A 20,407-nucleotide genomic window follows, 5' to 3' on the forward strand; every position below is an offset into this window, starting at 1 on the left:
CTTGGAATTAGGCTTGTTTTTTGGAGAGGAGAGGGTGGGGATGGAATCTGAATGTACTAATGATTTTCACAGTGCTCCTGGCCTGTGAAGAGTCAACCCCAAAGAAACAAAGGTTGGTATTTAGAACTCTGTAGCCAGTAGCTGAAGGATCTGTTGTTTAATGTTTAAAGGAAAGGGTCTGGTCTACTGCTAGTGATAATTAAGCTCCAATTTACATCTGCATGGAGAAAGCCTATCTCACAAAGTGCTTTGTCGACATCCAACACTGGATGAAAGAAGGCATATTCTGATTGTCGAGGCAGCGACTAACTTTCTAGTTCTGAGGGTAGTGAAACCACAAATTGGGTCCTTGTTCACACTGGCCTCCAGGCTTAGAGGAGTGCCTTTTGCATCTCAGATCAGTTTCCAAGCCAGTCATAGTGTATTTAGACAGCACATTCAGGTAGTGTCTCAAGTACTACTGCAGTGTAAACTGTATCTGCCTTCGCTGGAAGGCTTGCTTAGAATATAGGATAATATTTTTCGAGTGTATTGTTAATGGTTATGCTGTTATACATACCACCTCTCACACTTCTTCTTGAGGACAGCCTTGCTGCTCTGACCTACCTACTAATGGTGTGCCAATTTCATTTTTAAATTTCAATATTCCTGTTTAATTTTTTTATTTTTTTTAGAAATATTAGATGTTAGATTTGCTGAGTGAAGCAACTTAGCCCATGCATTTACATTTCGTCTTGAAGGCACTGTCTAGATCATATAGAAATATTTTACATAAGAGTGTTTCAAAATAGGGACTAATTTGGAAAACAGACTATGTAATATAGGTAAAAAATCTATTGCTTTACCCTTTAGATTGGCCTGTAGCCTATTCCACAGTTTTAAATATTTGTCACTGAACATTGTTGGTTAAAATCAAGGTGGACTGTCTGTTATTTTTTTCATGTTTTCACGTCATGCTCCCATATAGCAAAGCCAGGTTGCAGGCTTTTTTTGGCTCCACATATCCTAAATGGAGTGGCCTTCATGAAGAACCATTAACTATAACCAGGTTTCAGTAACTTAGATAACGAACGATCCGCTAGACCACTTAAAACTGACCATGGAGTTTGTGAGTGGCAGGGCTCTTGTAAAGTACACAAAATTGGTTAAGCAGTATTAAGCCCTTCCCTGTGCAGGCCGCCGCAGTTCTGGCCAGATGGACGTGAGCAATGCACAAGTTAGGTCTTTAAGGGTGGAGAAGGAATGATCTATTTTAGGGTGGTATGCCGCTGGTGCACGTATGTATCAATGGTACAAAGTAGAAAGAAGTCTTTTTCTCAGAGTTTGAAAACTGAGACCTTGTTTAATTTTCCATTTGTGCGTAATAAAATGCGATGTAATGAGAAAGAAGAAAACTTTCCAATGCCTTTAACAACCAAAAGAAATGGTTGGAACAGTCTTCATCTTTCCCTGAGGAGTAATCTTCATTTCATTGCAGGTGCAAGAACAATGGCAACGAACACCCTTGTTCTCCCGATTGTCCTTTGGGGACGAAAAGCTCCCACACACTGCATTTCAGCAATTCTGGTGATGGAAGACTTGGCAACCGTGGTCACCGGATGCCATGATGGACAAATCTGCCTCTGGGACCTGAGCTCCGACCTAGAAGTATGTGCAAGAACCTGTTGCTTATATCTATCTTTGTATTGATGATGTCTTTGTTTTCGAAAGCTGAAAACCTCTCTTCCATCTTTTGAGTTATTTTGGTGCACAGGGTATATTTTTGTCCTGATGTGAAACCTAGGTTTTAGGTTCACATGTCAGCATGAATAATGAAGTTTATTTTAATTTTTTATTTTAATCCATGTAGACATCTATTTAGCAGTCTCATTGCAGACTGCTAATAGCATGGTAAGAAAATGCAGTAAAGTTAAGTTGAGAAATGTATAACCAACAGGCTGACTGATAATCAGTCCCAGCGCCTGCATGGAACCAAATTGAGTGCTCCTGGGTAAATCATTTTATAGACATTTATCTTTGTTTTTCAATAACAGCAGAAATATTAATCCTTAAATTAATATACCCAATATTTACATTTTCTTAAAATTCACAAGCTCCATTCCCACATAATGCCTTACACTAATTATGTTTTTTCCTATTAAGTTCATAGACATACCATCTAAGACGGATGCATAAAATGGGGCAAAGTTACGCTGTGCTTGAGCATTTGTGCAAAACCCAATCTCTTGCTTGATCTGTGGAATCAGCAGCAAGGAGATATGTTGACATTACATATTTGCATCTGTGAAAGCCATTTATTCACAAAATCCAATACGTAAGGTGCTGACATTAAACCATGAAAGTTTCGGCTAAGGGTTTGAGTTGTACAGTATAGGGCGCTCACACAGTGCGATTATAGTGAGAAGTGATGGACAAATTGCAAATTGCATTGGACGGTGCTACCAGTATAGAGGAAAACCCTGAAGCCTCTCAAAGGTGGTCGGGCACGGGATGCCTGAACACCATACAAAATATACAGCAGTTACTGGGCACACGTTTGATAAAGACAAAATTAGTAGTACAGTAAGTAGTTAGATACAAAAACAATGGACACCGATGGTAAGGTAAAGACAGTATATGATGCTTTATATAGGTCTTTTTTTCTCTCTGTTTTTACAAACACCAGCCGACACATGTTTCATCAACAGGGCAGTGAATGTGACTCATCAGGGCTGTAAGCGGCGCGTAGTATGATCGGGATACAGGTGATAGTAAGTCTGTCAGGATGATGCGGTAGTCAGCAAGGATAATGACATAAGAAGTGGAAACTCGAAGCAGTCTGGTACGACTGATGCGGGCTGACCTTTGGACAGTAGGGTTGCTCCGGGCCGTTGTCTGGCGGAATGTTCCTGAGCCTCAGGAACATTCCGCCAGACATGAACCCAGAGGGCACCTTAGAGGCGTCCCTGAAAACCTACTAACTTCTAGTCTGCTGGCGGACTGGTGTTAGTCAGCCTACCATCACAGATGAGTTTCTGAAACCCAGGGTCGAGGGCCTTTGTTCTCAGGAGGTCAGAAATAAAACCTGCTGAGCTGAGGGCGATCACACCTCCTCCCACAGAATGACCTGCGAATTAGCATTTCAAGACAGGGAGCTTCAAAGAGCCCACTGCCTTTGGTATGCGAATCTGGTTTCCTTTACTGGAGAGAATGCTGACCTCCTGCCTTGAGCCATCTGGCACCAGGATAGGTCGGAAAATTAGCTATGCAGGAGGCATGCTGCACTGCCAGGATGGTCACAGCTCTAGGATGAAAAAGGCTGACGTGAAGACAACTCTAGAAACTCCACCATATTGTGTGTGGTGGAATTAGGTGTGCTGGGAGAGGAAGTGGTCATCTTAGAGGGTGTAGTGACCCCAGGGTATAAAGCCCATTGGCTACTACTCCTCACTCCACTTAACACCCCTAAATTGAGTATTTAGGAGTCCCTTCAGATTTCTGCGAGCCGGCAGAAGAAGTAGACTGCTGACCCAAGAACCGAGGAGCACAACTTACTTGCCACCGATCCTGCTGGCCTGCGTGCTGCAGCAGACACTCGTGGATCAACTGATTTGTCCTGCTGCTGTGCAGACCTCAAGAAACCTGGAATGTTGCCAGTGCTTCGCAAATTACCAAAGGAACTCCATTGGAGTTGAGGAGCTACTCCTCTACAGCCGCAGGCACCAAAGAGCAAGACTTGGTACACTGACCTAATGCCTACAGGGACTACCAATGCAGCAGCCACCCAGGAAGAGGTAGCAGTGCTCCTACAAGTCAGATCTGTCCTCTGCCCAAGTATGGGAACGCCAGAACCGACAGGAGCCATACAATACCAATCCCTTGGGTACTGGACCCCTTGCATCAGCCAAGCTTTGTTGTGCCCAGTTTGGACACCAATGTCGAGGAAGACTGACCTGCACATCAAGGAATTTAAGGGACAATGAGAGCCACTTCATGAGTGGACCGACTGTCCTGTTTGCCTCTCCTCGGCAAAACAAAGAGCAAGACGAGAGTTTATGACCGCCGCCAAAGACGCCTCAAAGCACCAGAGCCCAAGTCCAAGGGAGGTGACATTGCCAATAGGGTCACCAGACCCACAACATCGAAGCCCACATTTGGTTTTCCCCAGACTGGACTTCCTGTCACTGCCTGCAGCCTCTTTCTGCAGGCCCCCTCCAACCGCCAGCAACTCGAGCACAAAACTTGACGCCTAAAGACAGCTCTGCACTTGAGCCCCACAGCCCGTGGAGGAGTGGACCAATTGTGTCCCTAAGACCCCGAGGATCTCAAGGGTCGAGGCCCCCTGTGGGTTCCCTCTTACTGCTGCCCCAGTCTCTACTTGCAGCCTCTTTGTAACTGGACCATTCCCCCATTGAAGTGAATGGGACACCCAACTCCGTGACACATCTCAGCACCCCACAACCTCCTGAGGTAGTCTGTTGGTGTGGCTCTGGACCTTGCCCCATACTCAACTTAAGAACAGTCCGATAAGTCGCCGACAAGTGCCCAAATGGAACACATGATTTGCCTCCACAAAATAACATTACCGATCTAGAAATTGCACTGTGTCCATTTTTGGAAACTGTAAAGATGTGTAACTCGAAAAGTACTTACCCAATTCTGATGATCTTAATATCTAAATTTATATAAAAGTATGTGTTGTTTTTATAAGTTGGTGTCTGATTTCTCTGAGTGTGTCTCATATACTGCCTTTGTGTATGCAATAAATGCTTAGCACTACCCTCTGATACACCAGACTGCTCGCCCACACTACCACAAAAGGGAGCATTTGTGCCTCTGTAATTCCTTTGGGGTTTGCCTGGCCTTTCTGCACACTGTACCTCATTTTGATGCACTATATAGAGAGCCAGCTTCCTACAGTTATGGCTAAATCTTTTGTTTTTTTATTTACTTTGACTTGAAAACAGACAAACATATCAATTTGATTGCAAGGTCTCTCATCTTGCAACCTTTTCTGTTGACAAACGTCCACCATTTGTGGCAACTATCAGACTATGGGCTGACTTTCCCGATTCATGAATGTGTTCACTTATGTCTTTGCCCCATGCTGGATCCTTGAAGTTTGGCGAAATAGTGACCTCAATCCGATACACCATCATTCTGCCCTGAGCTGCCCCCATGAGCCAGCCCTAGTACAGCTTTGATTGCTTTTACAAGTCCGGCCTTTCTCGGACTGAGGCTCCATCTTTTAAGTGCTGCAGGGTCGGCTCTAGGCTCATGGCAGCCCTGGGCAGGGAGCGTAGGTAGGGGTCCCCGGAAGAGGGGGTCCAGGCGGGGTGGGACACGGAGGCCAGTGAAGAGGGGGGGGGGTCAGGGTGTTTGGAAGTGGAACAGCGCCGGAGGCCGCCAAATCCCTGCCAGGGGCCGCCACGCAAATATGTATCCATCCTCAGAGGATTATTATATTAAGGATATATATTGGCGGGGTGGCCCCTGGGGTTTAGTGGCCCTGTGCAGGTGCACAGCTTGCACATGCCTAAGGCCGCCCCTGAGTGCTGCAACCACCCCTAACCTCCCACCTTACCTGTCTGGTTGCCAAAAGAACCTGGACACTGGCTGCATGCTTCTTCTAATGAATGTAATTTGTTGTCACTATCATCACTCACAGGCATAAGGGTAAACCCCTCCATCACTGGAATGGCTTTCAGTTGGGCTTCCAGAATCCATGTGAAGGGTCTTTATTTTTTGCATGTGATCATAAGTCTCTTTAACAAGCATTTGCAATGCAATAGGTCTCGCATTAGGAACGTTTGAGCTATTGGTCTTGTACATGACAATTCTTTTATTTGTGTGTTGGTTTTGAAAATAGCTAAATTAATAGCTTTGTCACTTACAATGCCCATAGTTGTAACTTTTGCAAATGTGACACCTATAACCTGGGCTTGCGCTGAGTGATGCTGTGGTGGTGATGAGTGGTGCTGTGGTGATGCTGAGTGATGCTGTGGTGGTGCTAAGTGGTGCTGTGGTGGTGCTGAGTGGTGCTGTGGTGGTGCTGAGTGGTGCTGTGGTGGTGCTGAGTGGTGCTGTGGTGGTGCTGAGTGGTGCTGTGGTGGTGCTGAGTGGTGCTGTGGTGGTGCTGTAGTGGTGCTGTGGTGGTGCTGAGTGGTTCTGTGGTGGTGCTGTGGTGGTGCTGAGTGGTGCTGCTGAGTGGTGCTGTGGTGGTGCTGAGTGATAATGTGGTGGTGCTGCTGTGGTGGTGGTGGTGCTGCTGTGGTGGTGCTGTGGTGGTAATGTGGTGGTGCTGAGTGATAATGTGGTGGTGCTGAGTGATAATGTGGTGGTGCTGAGTGATAATGTGGTGGTGCTGAGTGATAATGTGGTGGTGCTGAGTGATAATGTGGTGGTGCTGAGTGATAATGTGGTGGTGCTGAGTGATAATGTGGTGGGGCTGAGTGATAATGTGGTGGTGCTGAGTGATGCTGGGGTAGCGCTGAGTGGTGCTGTGGTGGTGCTGAGTGGGGCTGTGGTGGTGCCGAGTGATGCTGTGGTGGCGCTGTGGTGGTGCTGAGTGGTGCTGTGGTGGTGCTGAGTGATGCTGGGGTGGTGCTGAGTGATGCTGGGGTGGTGCTGAGTGATGCTGGGGTGGTGCTGAGTGATGCTGGGGTGGTGCTGAGTGATGCTGGGGTGGTGCTAAGTGATGCTGGGGTGGTGCTGAGTGATGCTGGGGTGGTGCTGAGTGATGCTGGGGTGGTGCTGAGTGATGCTGGGGTGGTGCTGAGTGATGCTGGGGTGGTGCTGAGTGATGCTTGGGTGGTGCTGAGTGATACCGGGGTGGTGCTGAGTGGTGCTGTGGTGGTGCTGAGGTGGTGCTGAGTGATAATGTGGTGGTGTTGAGTGATAATGTGGTGGTGCTGAGTGATAATGTGGTGGTGCTGAGTGATAATGTGGTGGTGCTGAGTGATAATGCAGAGGGCAGAAAGGCACGAGTGGGTAAAAGGCGAATCCCCTTGATTAAGATGAAAGCTGTATTGTACCACAAAAAGAAACAGAAAAAGACTTAATAAGGTCTGAATTTTTTTATACAAAAAGGCACTCTCCATGAGTTGGTCACAGGGATGTCAGGTATGGGTATCAGTAAGTGACCCACTACTTGCTCTCACCCCCCCTCCCCCCCTCAGTTTCAAGGACAGTATAACAATTTAGAGGTGGTCAAATTAAGAGGATGTTGGTAGCTACAGGGTGCAGTGAGGGCGGTAGAGTGAGAGCCGTAGAGTGGTAGAGTTAGGGCGGTAGAGTTGTGTCGAAATGAGCGTGACTGTGTTTCTTCTGTTTGCCGGCCTTGGTGCACTGCATTATCTCATGAAGCTCTGATAGGCCAGGAATATTGGTTTACTGAATGGCTTTGTATGCAGGGCACTTACTCTGAAGGTGATCTCTGCATTCATAAGTAGTCAATGGTGATTGTGAAATATAGAATTAATTGCATTCCCTCGAGATAGTGACCAGTATGGCCTCTGGGTGAAGAATTCTTGTGACCATGCAAGAGCTGTAAAAAAAAAAAAAAGCATTTGGTGCGATGGGGGCAGGGATTTCAGTGGGGAAGTAGCAGCGGAGGGACAGAGATGCAAAACGCACGCACTCTCACGGAGTGCCTAAGGTAAATCGTGTGATTGTGAACACATATTTTAATCCGGCCGTGCCTCACTACTGAAATCGATGTAAATATGCCCGGTGTAAAGTGTAGCCAGGGATTGAAACAGTTTCATGCTGCCTCCCCTTGCCCGTCACTTCGTGGCTTCTATGATCTCAGGTTCACCTGCCTTCAGAAACCAAAGTGTTATTTGGACATCCCAACCTGTTCCAGATATTCTTCTAACATGTTCAATGCAAGGCGTTTGGTTACTTATTGGAGCATGTTGGCGCTATATCAAGTATCCGAAGTAAATGAATGAATTCATAGTGCATGTCAGCTTCGTATATGCGTACAAGGGGTGTATTCCATAACATACATTATCCATTTGCTAGTTCTTCATGTTATTACCTCGTGGGGTTGTCCTTATTAGATATTAACACACGGTGAACTGGAAAACATTTGTGTTTATAGCACTAAGCCATTCCATGCAAATATCTTTTAGCATGAGCGTGTGTGAGACCGCAGATTTGCGCGTAAGACCCCGAAGTGGATGTACACCAGTGGAACACTGAATTGATGCGTGTGAAACACTGAAACGATGTCTCTGTGAACTGATATGAGATGTATGAGGCGCTATTGGTGTTTGTGTGTCACTCAAGTGGTATGTGCACGCGACTGAAGTAAAGTGTTTGACTGATGAGATGTTTGCGAGTTATTGGATTGGTGTTTGTGATACTGAAGTGATGTGTGGATATTACTAAAGTGATTTGCATGAGACACTGATGCCGTGTTTGTGAGACCCTAATGTGGCGTGTGAGACAATCGAGTCATATGGGGGGTTAATACAAAATGAGAAGCAGGCACAGTAATTAAGACCTAGACATGATGTGTGCTTGACCGTGACTCTGCGTATTGTTAGCAGCAATATTGTTATATTAATTATTACTGGTGACTCGGATTCTACCCGTCCCTAACCCAAAATAGGGGTATCGCCTAAAGCATTTCATGATGGAAGTAGCAGCGGCGGGACAGAGCTGCAAAACGCACACACTCTCACGGAGTGCCTAACATAAATGAAACAAGATGGCAGGCACAATTTGGAGCGAAAGCATGTTTTTAAAAAGTGCGCAACCTAGTTGCAAGTGGCAGCTGCTGGGCTTTGAGGACTATGGTGGCAGTGGAAGAGCTGATAGGGGGAGCGGGTTGAAGACAACACAGGGAAACAGTTGGGATCTGAGGTTGGGCAAGTTATTAAAAAGTAAAACCAGGGTGGTGTCAACGTCGATTGCTGCAGGGCGGCGGTCGGGAAAAAAGTGTATGGCAGGTAGTGCCTACAGATGTGCAACGCGGCAGTCGGGAAATGACAATGGCAGGTTGTGCCTACATAAGTGCAGCACCAGTGGGGTGGCGATTTTGGAAGAGCCAGGAAGGGGGATGAAAGTAAGAAGCCCAGGGGAGCTTTGAAGCTCTCGGAGAATGCAAGTCACTGCCTGGCGGCCGTGAAGTGTGAAGGAAGAAGCCCAGGGAGCTTTGAAGCTCTTGGACAATGCGATTCACGGCCTGGCGGCCGTGAAGTGTGAAGCAGTGGGCGGGGAAGCGCATGAGCAAATGGTAAGGTCGGGTCTGATGCAATGATGGCAAGCGCGCTGGGGAAGCCTGTGGGAGGGAGGCTGAGGCTTTGATGTGTGCAAATGCGCGTGCTTGTGGTCACGTGATTTCACGTGAACTGTTGGAAATCCGCACTCGCAATCCGCCTGGTTTAACTTTCTGGTTTCACCCCAATAGATCTCTCTGCGAGACCTAAAAATTATTCCCATCGCATGGTTGCTCCTTTGTTCTGTAGTATATGTGCAAAAATACTAATAAGATGTTTGGAAAAAATGCAGACAATTGAAACTGAATTAGGTAAAGAGTATTGAGGAGAGGGAGGCCTCAGTACTTGACATGGACTTAACTCTAGATCCTGGTCCTGTCTATGTACTTTGGTAATTGATGTGATGATTGCTTTAAGCAGCAGTTTGTGGGTTTTTAAATTGATGTTTGGGGGCTAAAAAGTTTAAGCTTTTAGTATAGTAAGACTGATCAAATGGTCAGCGCTTTGTCAATTTAGAAAAGCACATTTATGGTGGAATGTTTTTAATGGCCATTCAGAAAACATTGACTTAGAATTTAACAGGAATTATTGGCTACACCACTACCATTCCAAGAGTCCGCGCAGTTTCTGTTAAACGTTTTAACGCCAGATGGTACTGTTTGAATGAATGCATGTCATGAGGTATCTTTGCACGAGCTTTCAGGGATTGCCAGCAAAGCTGTGTCCTTACCCATAATGATCACAAAGCACGCAATGGTGTTCTAAATCGTGGACCAGACATTATTGGATGTGATAGACACACTTGTGAAAACTAAGGGAGAGGCTGTCATGAAGATGGAAAGATGATCTTGAAGTTGGTTGGGCCAAGGTGGGTCGATCAGATCAGTTTGACTTGCACCTTTGATGGTATTGATATCAGCCCCTTTTTAAATATTCAGTATGTTCTTATGGAGGAACTAAATGTGTTTTTCAAGTCAAGATTAGTAGATAGAGAGAGCAAATGTTTTTTTGGCAGGAAGGAGCATAGTTCTGTGCCATCACCCCAGGCCACACATTGAAATGTGTTCATTACCTTGCCCTCGACTTAATCACAGTTTAACCACTCTTTCACTGCTTTAATGGTGCGTTTGCTGTCTGTTTAGAAATTAAGTCACACAAATAGACACTGGAAGGATAATGTGGATATAGTTCAATAAGCAAAACGGCACGAAGAGCATCTGCAATTGGAGTTAAAAGAGAAACCGATGAGGACAGGCATACCCCGGCTACTGATACTACTGCAACGGCCTGCTGACGCTAGCAAACGCTGATGCAGTAGGTCGTTTGCAGGTGGTCCAGAATACGGCAGCTAGGCTGGTCATGGGTGCGCCGGCCAGGACTCCCTCTAAGCCTTTGTTGGTAGAGCTACACTGGCTCCCTATACGACAGCGTATTAGTTTCAAAAGATGCTGTACGGTTCACAAATGCTTATATGGGGATAGTCCTAAATATCTCTCTCAATCTCTTGAACTGTACCAACCCAGCCAGTCACTCCGTTCAAGTAACCAAGCACTCTTGAAACCCCCTGCTACAAAAAGATCCAGGCAGGGAGACCGAGCTTTTTCAGCGGTTGGTCCTGCCCTATGGAATAAACTTCCTACAGAATTGAGGATGAACATCAACCACCTATCCTTTAGAAAGGCCCTGAAAACACTCCTCTTCCAGGAAGCATTTCAGTCCCTCTAATGCACTTTAAAGACTACGATAATTTTCTGGCTAGCAAAGCGCGGAGATACCCTATGGGATTGAGTCCAGCGCGATATAAGAAATAAAAATAAAAATAAAATAAATACATACAAGGAAAACAACAAAAGAGTACAGCTGAATAACTTCTAATGTCCCCTAACAACAAATCGTACTAGCATAATTTAAATGTAGAATGAGGTGGTCCTGGTATGACTATTCACACTGTGGATCAGTGGAATATTTACTGGGAATTGAAACAACATAAATAGCGTACATAAGAGCAGGAATTCAGTTGAATCAGCTTGTCATGTTTAAGAGTCGAAAGTAAAATGCTACCAGTAGCACACAGACCCACACCACTATGTAATGAGATAAAACATTTTTTAGTAATATTTGTAGAGGAAGACTTTAAAGCATGCTAATGTGTACACAGAACTAAAGTAGTGGCCCAGAGAAAAGAAGCTCCAGCATTGTGAGAAAGGGTAAGTATAAAATGTGGTATAAACTGTTGGATACACTGTTTTGATCTCAGCTATTTCGTGAGTCTTCCACATTGAATCCCATCTGTTATGATGCTTTATCCATACTGGTGTGTCAGCTGCAGGCTCCAGTGCCTTCCTTAGGTATAAGGTCAGCTGCAGGTTAAAAACTTGTTTTAGTGGCACTTGGAATAGGATACCACCCCCACTATTTCCCTTTCTCAGCCACCCATCCAATGCTCCCTACTTCCGTGAACCTGAATATCAATCACCCCCCCATTAACTGCCGCTACTAATCTGACCTGTTGGAATGTATGTATATTTATTTTTATGTATCTCATGTGATTAAGACCGTGACGGTCGAAACGCGTCATGCTGGGCACTGGTGAGGAATTGACTGGAATGCTATTGGATTCTTTTCTGCAATAAAGCACTGCATATTTCACTATACAAGTTGTGGTCTGTACCTGATTTCTCTGTGTCGGTGGATGTGGCTAACCAGGAGAGTATGTATGTATGTGTGTGTGTGTGTGTGTGTGTGTGTGTGTGTGTGTGTGTGTGTATATATATATATATATATATATATATATATATATATATATATATATATATATATATATATATATTTAAGCAATTCTATTTCTGCACGTCCTTTCAGTCACTTGTCCTACAATCCTAAATTACCTAAACGCCCCCTTCCTACTGTCTTTCTCCATCACTCCATTTTCACCACCGGCCCTCGTTTTTGTGGACAATAGACACCTAACGGCATCCATCCTACTTTCTTCATCACTCCAGTCCTTATCACCATGCCTTCCTCCACAGTTTCTAAGTCACACCTCCTGAAACCTCTTGGCCCAAACTTCTTCTACATATCCTACCCCCCAAACCTTTAACTCCCTGCTGCAAAAAAATTTAAACACAATCTGATCAAACAACATCATGAAACACTAATATATCTCTATCACAGCCCGTCCAAATGACAGAAAAAATCTTCTCATCTTTTACACCACCCGACCTCTGAAATGGAATTCTACCCTCACCAACTACCTACGCATCAGCAAAACCTCCAGCATCCCTCACGGCCATATACTGGCGATCTCTCACTCCCCCATGTTCAAAGGCAAGGCCACCCTCACTATCTATAGAAACGGTATCGTATTGATCCAAGCCTCAGAGGCCAACCTATGCTCCTTTGAATCCATATTCCCCACTCTCTGCATGGCTCTCTCCCTATACTCAACACCTCTCTCAATAAAACACTTCACAGAGATGCCAACCAGATTTCCACACCAGCCTTCCCCCCAAGTCGCTGCCTCTACCCTCATCACGACCACAGTTTCCACGCACACCCCCTCCCACTCGAAGCCAGACTCAAATTTTCCACCCACCCAGATCAGTAACCCTCACCCCCAGAACACCAACCACACAATTAGAACTATCAGTCCAGACCCAACCTCCTACTTCAGTCCTCCCACTCCACCCAGCTCTTCTCCCAATACCCCACCCCCAAACCGTACACCCCTCCGTCCATCAACCCACACCACTAGGGAAACAGCACCCACTCTGAACAGGCACAATGCTTCCTCTCCCCCTTCCAAACTGCGAACTGACCCAATGTCACGCCCACTTAAAGCACCCTCCGAAACTGCCCCTAACAGAGAAAGTACCAAAACACCCCCTGCTCTTACACTCTCCGACCTGCTCCCTGCATACTTTGAACACTTCACTCCCAACAAATTGACGGCACTCACCCCGTTCCCTCCTCCCTTCCCCCTCCCCCCCCAACCAAATCCCTGCATCAGACCTAAAGGAAAGACTAAACCTCATGGAAACTCAGCTTGATAACGTGATACTAGGTATCCATAAATCCAAATGACCCTCAAAACTCCCCCCCCCCGACCATGCCCACTGCTCACCCCTCTACCAACACCAGACCTCCCCTCCAACCCTCAGAAACTTAGCCTAATAGCTGGATCATTACTTCTTTAAAAACCGCGCTCACAGATCGATTCAATCTATTCCTGTTCCACCCAGGATAACGGCCAAACCGCCAGCACACCTCTCTGATATATCCAGGGTACCCACCTCTCAGAAACACAACAGCAACTCTAGTGTTACCAACTGTCTACTCATTACCTGTAGATCTGGCTACAAGCATGCTACAGAACTGGCGGAAACCATCCTTAACTATGACATTGATATTGCTTTCATCGCAGAGACTTGGCTTAATGAATCATCCCACCCGATCCTCGACTTACTAGTTCCTGCTGGGTTCTCAAGCATCAAAAGAGACCGAATCAACCAAAAAGGGCGGGGGCTTAGCCATTAACCACAAGAATACCGTCACAATGGTGTAATCTGTCTCCTCCACTTACAGCACCTTTGAATATCTTAACACTTCTATACGGTTGAAAATTAATAAATCCACAAACTGCCACCTTCTCTGCCACCCCCAGGCAACACTCTCCCCTTCCTCGAACACCTCTCAGACCTGGTAACACACTGCTCACTCTCTGATGTCAACAACATAATCCTAGGCGACCTCAACCTCCACGGCAATAATGAAAAAAACACTCTAATCCAATCCTAAAAATAACTTTTACTTGAGCACAACGTTATCCAACACTGCAATGAACAAACCCACAACAGAGGCTCAACCCTTGACACCATCATAGCCCAGTAGAAGGCGATAACCATCAACAACATCCTCCCAGTTGATTGGTCAGGCCACCGCATCATCCTGTTCCACTTACACCTGAAAGAATCATACCCCATACATACTAAGAAAACCCTTCAGTGGCCCAGAAACCTAAAACAAGTTCCCCTAGCTGAGCTGGAATTTTTTTTTATCTCTAGCCTTTCCCCAAAATCAGGTGACCTCTCAACGATCAAACTCACTACCCACTTTAACTCTATAATGACAGCCGTCCTAGACCAAGTAGCCCCTCTGAACCTAAAAAAAGATTGGAGACACCCCTTCAAGATCCTGGTTCACCAAGTACCTCAACACAGAAAGACGACCACTCCGAGCTGCAGAAAGACTCTGGTGAGTAAACCCTTCCTCAACTCACCTCCACGACTCAGAGCAGAACGCAGAACATACTAGTAGTTTTTTCACTCGTATCCATGGTTGCTGAATATATTTACCGATTCCAGGATTCTTGTCCGTCATAACCAATGGGGTGGCTCGAATATTGTTGATACTCTTTGTCACCCACTTTTTACATACTGATGTAGGATTATTTATCATTCCAGTTTTTGTTTCCCGTGTTGTTGGGATCCCCTCCACACATTGTGATTCAACTAGGAATCTTGTGTGATCAGCCATTTGGTACTTTGACTGAACTACGGTTTGACCAATAGCAGGACTGGTAGCGACATACGTCCTGAAGAAGAACAGGGTGACCTCTTTGGCGCAGAAAGTCGGTCGAAACATGTTGACATTAGCGGTACTAGGTGGGTTGTTTTGAGAACTTTAATTTTCTCTTGGAAACATTACCATCCTTTTTTCTCTTTTTAATCCTGGTTGTGGAACTTATTAATAAAGTTTTGTTTGGTATCCTCAAACCAGTTTTAAGCACTCTCTTATTAACTGCACTTGTTGGACACCAGTTCTAGTCACAGGTTGACATTCACTGATCACTTTTGTGTTGTTCATACATATATGTTGTTTGGTTTTGTATTGTGTCCTTTGGTCTTTTATGTTTATCCCCTCCCTTATGCTCTGTCCAGAGTGTGGCAACACCTGGGTGTATTGTAAGCAGACCAGATGATGAAGCATGTCACACACGTCGGTGTGTGAGTGAGGGCAGTATTTTCAAAACAGTTATATTTTCTCTGTTTTTTGTTGTTAAATGTTGTTTCTTTGAGTCTTTCCACCCCTCAATGTGTGTATGATTGTTAGCCCCCTCCCTGTTCTCTCCTCTACCTAATTTTACCATCCCAGTAGCCAATAGATACCAGGCTCTGACTAATTTGGATATGAATTATTGACGCAAGGGACCTATACAGTCCAGTCAGGTAGCACGGGAAAGATGTGTACCCAAAAGCCCCAAAATGGAAAACTTCAACGCCAAGAACATTACTAGAATGGTTGACCCATGCATGCTAGAGCAAGGTGGGACGTCACCCACTAATGCAATATGGACAGCCTCCACCCCTAGTGATTTAGAACGTACTCCAGCAGAATTATCACAAGTAAAGAGGTGGCACATGAAGTACCCTGTCAGAAATTTTACGAAACGAACAAGGGTACCTACTTACCACCTGGAATATTGCTGGTTTTAAGAGTAAAATAGGTACACCATCATGGTCTGATTTTATCTTGGCCCAACATGACATTATATGCCTTCAGGAGACGTGGTCCATTGATCCATTTTATGTAGAGGGTTTCACCTCCCATTGGCTCCCGGCCCAGGCTTCCCATTCGGGTAGAGCTAAGGGTGGCCTTCTGATTTTGATTTCTACCAATCTGAACAAATGTAAAATCAAATGTTGTATTGCTGTGGGCACTCATGCTCAGATTATGTAGCTGGTATCCCCCGTGGGTAAAGATGTTATTTTGATCAACTTTTATAATAATGTGTTTAACTCAATATGTGGTTCAATTGTCCATGCCCTGGAAATGGAACTTGAGAAGTTGACCAGTACTATTCGGAAACCGATTATTATTCTCTGGGTTGGTGATTTTAATGTTCAAATATGTCCATTATCTCTGACCAAAGTTTGTGAGCCTAGGAGGGGGGATTTTGACGATGATTGTATTATGCATTTCCCCCATTGTGAATATGGTACGGTTTTAAATGGAGTTATTGCTAAGTTGGATCTAGAAATACTGCACTGTGCTACTGATAAACATAATATGAAACGCCCCACATTCACAGGCAGAAATGCAATGTCCAATATTGATCACATTATTATTTCCAGTAATAGTGTACATTTACTCTCACTACCCTGGATAACGGATCAACCAACCAATGATCATAATAGTATTTCTCTGTATCTGTTATGCTGGGGTTCTAAAAATGTCACTGGTGTCTCTTACAGCCCATGTATTGCCCCTATTAGACCAAATGGTGTCCGGATAAAATGGGCCAGTTTGAACCCATCTAAAATCCAGTATGATGTTAACACGCAATGCCAGAATGAAATCCAAGTCTGCTTAGGGGATAAGGTCGGCCCAGTATTATTGCTTGATAATTTCACTAAGATCAATAACACTGTGGAGACCCTCTTGACCAAACCAATCCGCGGAAATAAAAAACCTAAGGCGGGCTGGTTTGACGATAATTGTACAGTGGCTTTGTGTCGCCTCAAACAAGCCCTGGGATGTAACTCAAGAAATCCGGACACAATCAAGGCTCTGTCGGCAGAATATGTCTTAGCCCTAAAATCGAGAAAATTGGAACTTCAAGAATAAGCCTGGGAAGATTTATGCCAGGAAGCTGACACCAAAAATAGTAAATTGTTCTGGGACACTGTTAACAGCACCTTTTTGAAGGATGACCATATACCAGAATTTAACTCCCATATTAATTGCAATTCTTGGGTAGAGCACTTTTCAAAAATCTTTAATCCATATGATAGAGATTTCCTATCCACCTTGTCTAATCCAAATCCTGATGACTGGCCCATAATGCCTCTGTCTATTAGTATAGAGGAAGTAACCGAGGGTATAATTAGTAGTAAGGGGGGTAGGCACCAGGACCCGACGGGGTCCCGATAGATCTTATAAAAACAAAATGGTTTTATGGTCCCCGCTTTTAACTAGAGTTTTTAATGCTGCTGCCGCGACCCAATTCCCACTATCATGGGGTCAGTCAATTATAATACCACTTCATAGGAAAGGAGTTAAAACCGATGTCTGCAATTACTGTCCAATCTCCTTACTGGACTCGTCTATAAAGATCATGAGTAAGGTCATGCTATCAAGATTAGAAGCCTGGGTCCAAGAGAAGTCAGTCCTTACGCACGTACAATATGGATTCAGAAAGGGAGTTGGCACACTAGAGCAGTGTGTCAACCTGGATCTTTTGATTGGCAAGTACATCCTAGTTAAGGAGGGAAATTTATACTTGCGTTTTGCTGATCTGGTAGGCCACTCTATTTTATGGCCCTTACTGTTAGATATGGGTGCCCCGAAGATATTATATATTTTCTGGCAAGATTATATGGGGAGCTGTCAAGTAAGTTGCGGTTCGTACATTTAGGTGAATACACACCCCTTTTTAAAGTCAAAAGAGGCTTCCGACAGGGCTGCGTCCTAGCTCCGCTACTTTTTTCACTGTTTATTAATGAAGTAGACGCAGCCCTGAAACTGTTTGAGTCGGATGTCCCGAGGGTGGATGGGAAGCCTGTCCCAATTCTTTTATACGCCGATAAGCGGTTTTAATTTCTCGCACCCCCATTGGGTTACAGTGTCTTATTGATAATTTTACTGTTTTTATTGCTAAAAGAAAACTTTTAATTAACAAATCAAAAACTTTTGTCATGGCTTGCGGTAGGAACCCTATAACATCTAGCTCTTACCATATTGAAGGTTCTACGGTTCAGATAGTCAAAACATTCTGTTACTTGGGCATTACGTTTGCAGGGAATAGGTCATGGGCCCAGGAACAGGAAAATGCCTGTTCTAAGATGCTGAGAAATATAAATGGTATATCTTTAGATTTGCGGCCAAACTGGGTAATCAACGCATCAAAGATATGCTGACAATTTACGAGATACGATGTGTCACTGCAGCTCTTTATGGGGCGGGTGTTTGGGGCCACTGTCAAGGTAATATATTACAACAAACTGAAAACTTATTTTTAAAACGTTTGCTCTTCATCTGCCTCTACGGAATTGATTTATCGTGAGGTGGACATCAAATATATTTCAGATCTGGTTTCGACACACCCTCTCCTACTATGGAAATCTATATGGTCAAAACAGGAGACAGTGTTTACTCAATCCATTATATGGGACTGCCTCAAATTGGAGAACTGTCTAAGAATACCCTGGCTTAATTATATTATTTATTGGTTTAAACTTGTATTTACTTGTGATATCCGACTGGAACCCGGGTGTACAGCCTCTTTTGCTAGAACTGAGATACAATTAATTTTGCTAGCCAACAAAATAGAGGCTTGTTCCCTTGTCATTAAGAACCAATCTACTCTCCTCTTTTATTTGCAACTGGATCTTGTAATGGGTTTCCGAACTTATTTGTCAGTTGTGACAAGAGCATCACACCGATTCGTGTTGACATGTTCAAGATTGGTTATTATACACCATCTTGTTACCTTCCTAGTCATGAAACAGTGTTCTGCTCACCCATGCCACGGAGTCTCTCGACAAAGCTGCTGCCATATGCTACTATTTTGTACGTTTTATTCGCATCTTAGGAAATTTTACTTAAAACCACTCTTCTTATACCATAATACAAGGTCTATTAAAGAAGCCATGGAGTTGCTTTTCAGATTAGATTACCCACAATTATGTTTTTATGTAGCTACATTCCTTTTGAAATCTATCAGTATTAGGAAAACTATTATTTTTTATACCTGGATGTATGTTTTTTAAGGGGACTATATAATTTTATGCACTTGCACTTTTGAATTTTGACCATATATATTCATGTAAAACGCTAGGGACTTTATGTGAATTATGCACTTGTACTTTAGTATTTGGATCATTATGTTTACGAACTCTGATACATTTGCCCTTTCAATCCCACTGTTTCATATTCTTGTGATTTTATTGTATTGTTTTTATGTCTGTCTTGCTTATATGGTTGATTTATTTAACCGAATAAAAGCTTTCAAATCGAATCAATTTACTGAATGATATTAGTGTTCGCTGCTGTGATCAGAATTTGTAGCCCAACTGCTTTGCCATGCCATCCTGAGTTAAGCGTTTAGATTGAAACAAAGGGACCCTGTAGCCCCTTACTGCCGTGTGAACTGCCCCATCCCTTCAAGAGGATTTCTAGCTATGACTGTCATTTTTAACAAGCTATTTTAAAAGACCCATTAAGCCAAATTGCCTTGGGTTAAATGTTGATCTTCATGGTTACATCAAAAATTAAACTAGCCCAAATCAAAATACCTTTTACAATGGTTAGTAAAATATATCTTTTATAGCAAGTTTAAAAGACCATGTTACTTAATTTTACAGTACCATTGACCTGATGGTCCAAAGGTTAGAAATTAAAGACCCCTACAACTAATAGATGTTTTCAAGATGATCTCCCATGCTGCCCCTGCAAAAATATTTCCAAGGGCTAAAACTCATTCATGTGTGTGCTGTACCTTAGTCCACTGAGAAAGTAGTATGGTTTCCTAATGATCCTCAGCACTTGGGAAATGCAGGGTGATCTTGTGATCCTTAAACAGATCTGGACAGATTATAAGGGAAAAGCACAGTTATGCTGAAAGGCGAATGGCTTGTTCATGGCAGAAAGAGAGCCTGATGCAGTGGTAACATTTTCCTATTGTTAGAAATTGGGTCTCTAGTTGGCAGTGGTGTGCACCCTGTCCAAGTAGGGACCACAGTCCTAGTCGGGGTAAGTCCTTCATACACTTAAATCAGCCTGTGCTCACCCTCTGGTAGCTTGGCACAGAGCAGTCAGGCTAAACATAAGAGGTAATGTGGAAAGTATTTGTGCAATATTTAAAATATAGAAAAACAGTGAAAACGCCACGAAAAGACTCCACACTGAATTAGAAAAATAGTATATCTTTCACTGTTTAAAAAAACACCAAAATGACAAAAATTCAATCATATGTACACAAGTTTCGAATTTCCAAAGTGTCAATAAAAATTCTGTGCTTCACAAAGTACCCATGCATCACAAGTTGCTCACGTTCACGCTATACCGGAGAAAAACAACACCAATCCGATCCGGGGATGGGAATAGTTATTTGCACACAGTATCGTGAATAAGGCAGTGCTCCAAAAGGTAGTGTAGTGAAAAATAATAAGTCTGGTCACTCAGGACTGGAGTAATCGCAC

General features: G+C 44.0%; 1 protein-coding gene across 4 annotated transcripts in view; it reads left to right on the top strand.

Moving 5' to 3' along the window:
• WDR7 (WD repeat domain 7) overlaps positions 1-20,407 on the top strand; it is a 1,275,554-nt gene that overhangs the window by 19,379 nt on the left and 1,235,768 nt on the right. For all 4 annotated transcript variants that reach the window (XM_086960437.1, XM_086960439.1, XM_086960436.1 and 1 more), the window contains exon 2: positions 1,478-1,647. In XM_086960437.1, coding sequence (XP_086816563.1) covers positions 1,489-1,647 — 159 coding nt within the window. In that variant the 5' untranslated portion in view covers positions 1,478-1,488. The remainder of the gene's footprint in view (positions 1-1,477; positions 1,648-20,407) is intronic.

Source organism: Lissotriton vulgaris, chromosome 3_1, assembly GCF_964263255.1.
Source record: "Lissotriton vulgaris chromosome 3_1, aLisVul1.2, whole genome shotgun sequence".
In the NCBI taxonomy this organism is placed as follows: Eukaryota; Metazoa; Chordata; class Amphibia; order Caudata; family Salamandridae; genus Lissotriton; species Lissotriton vulgaris.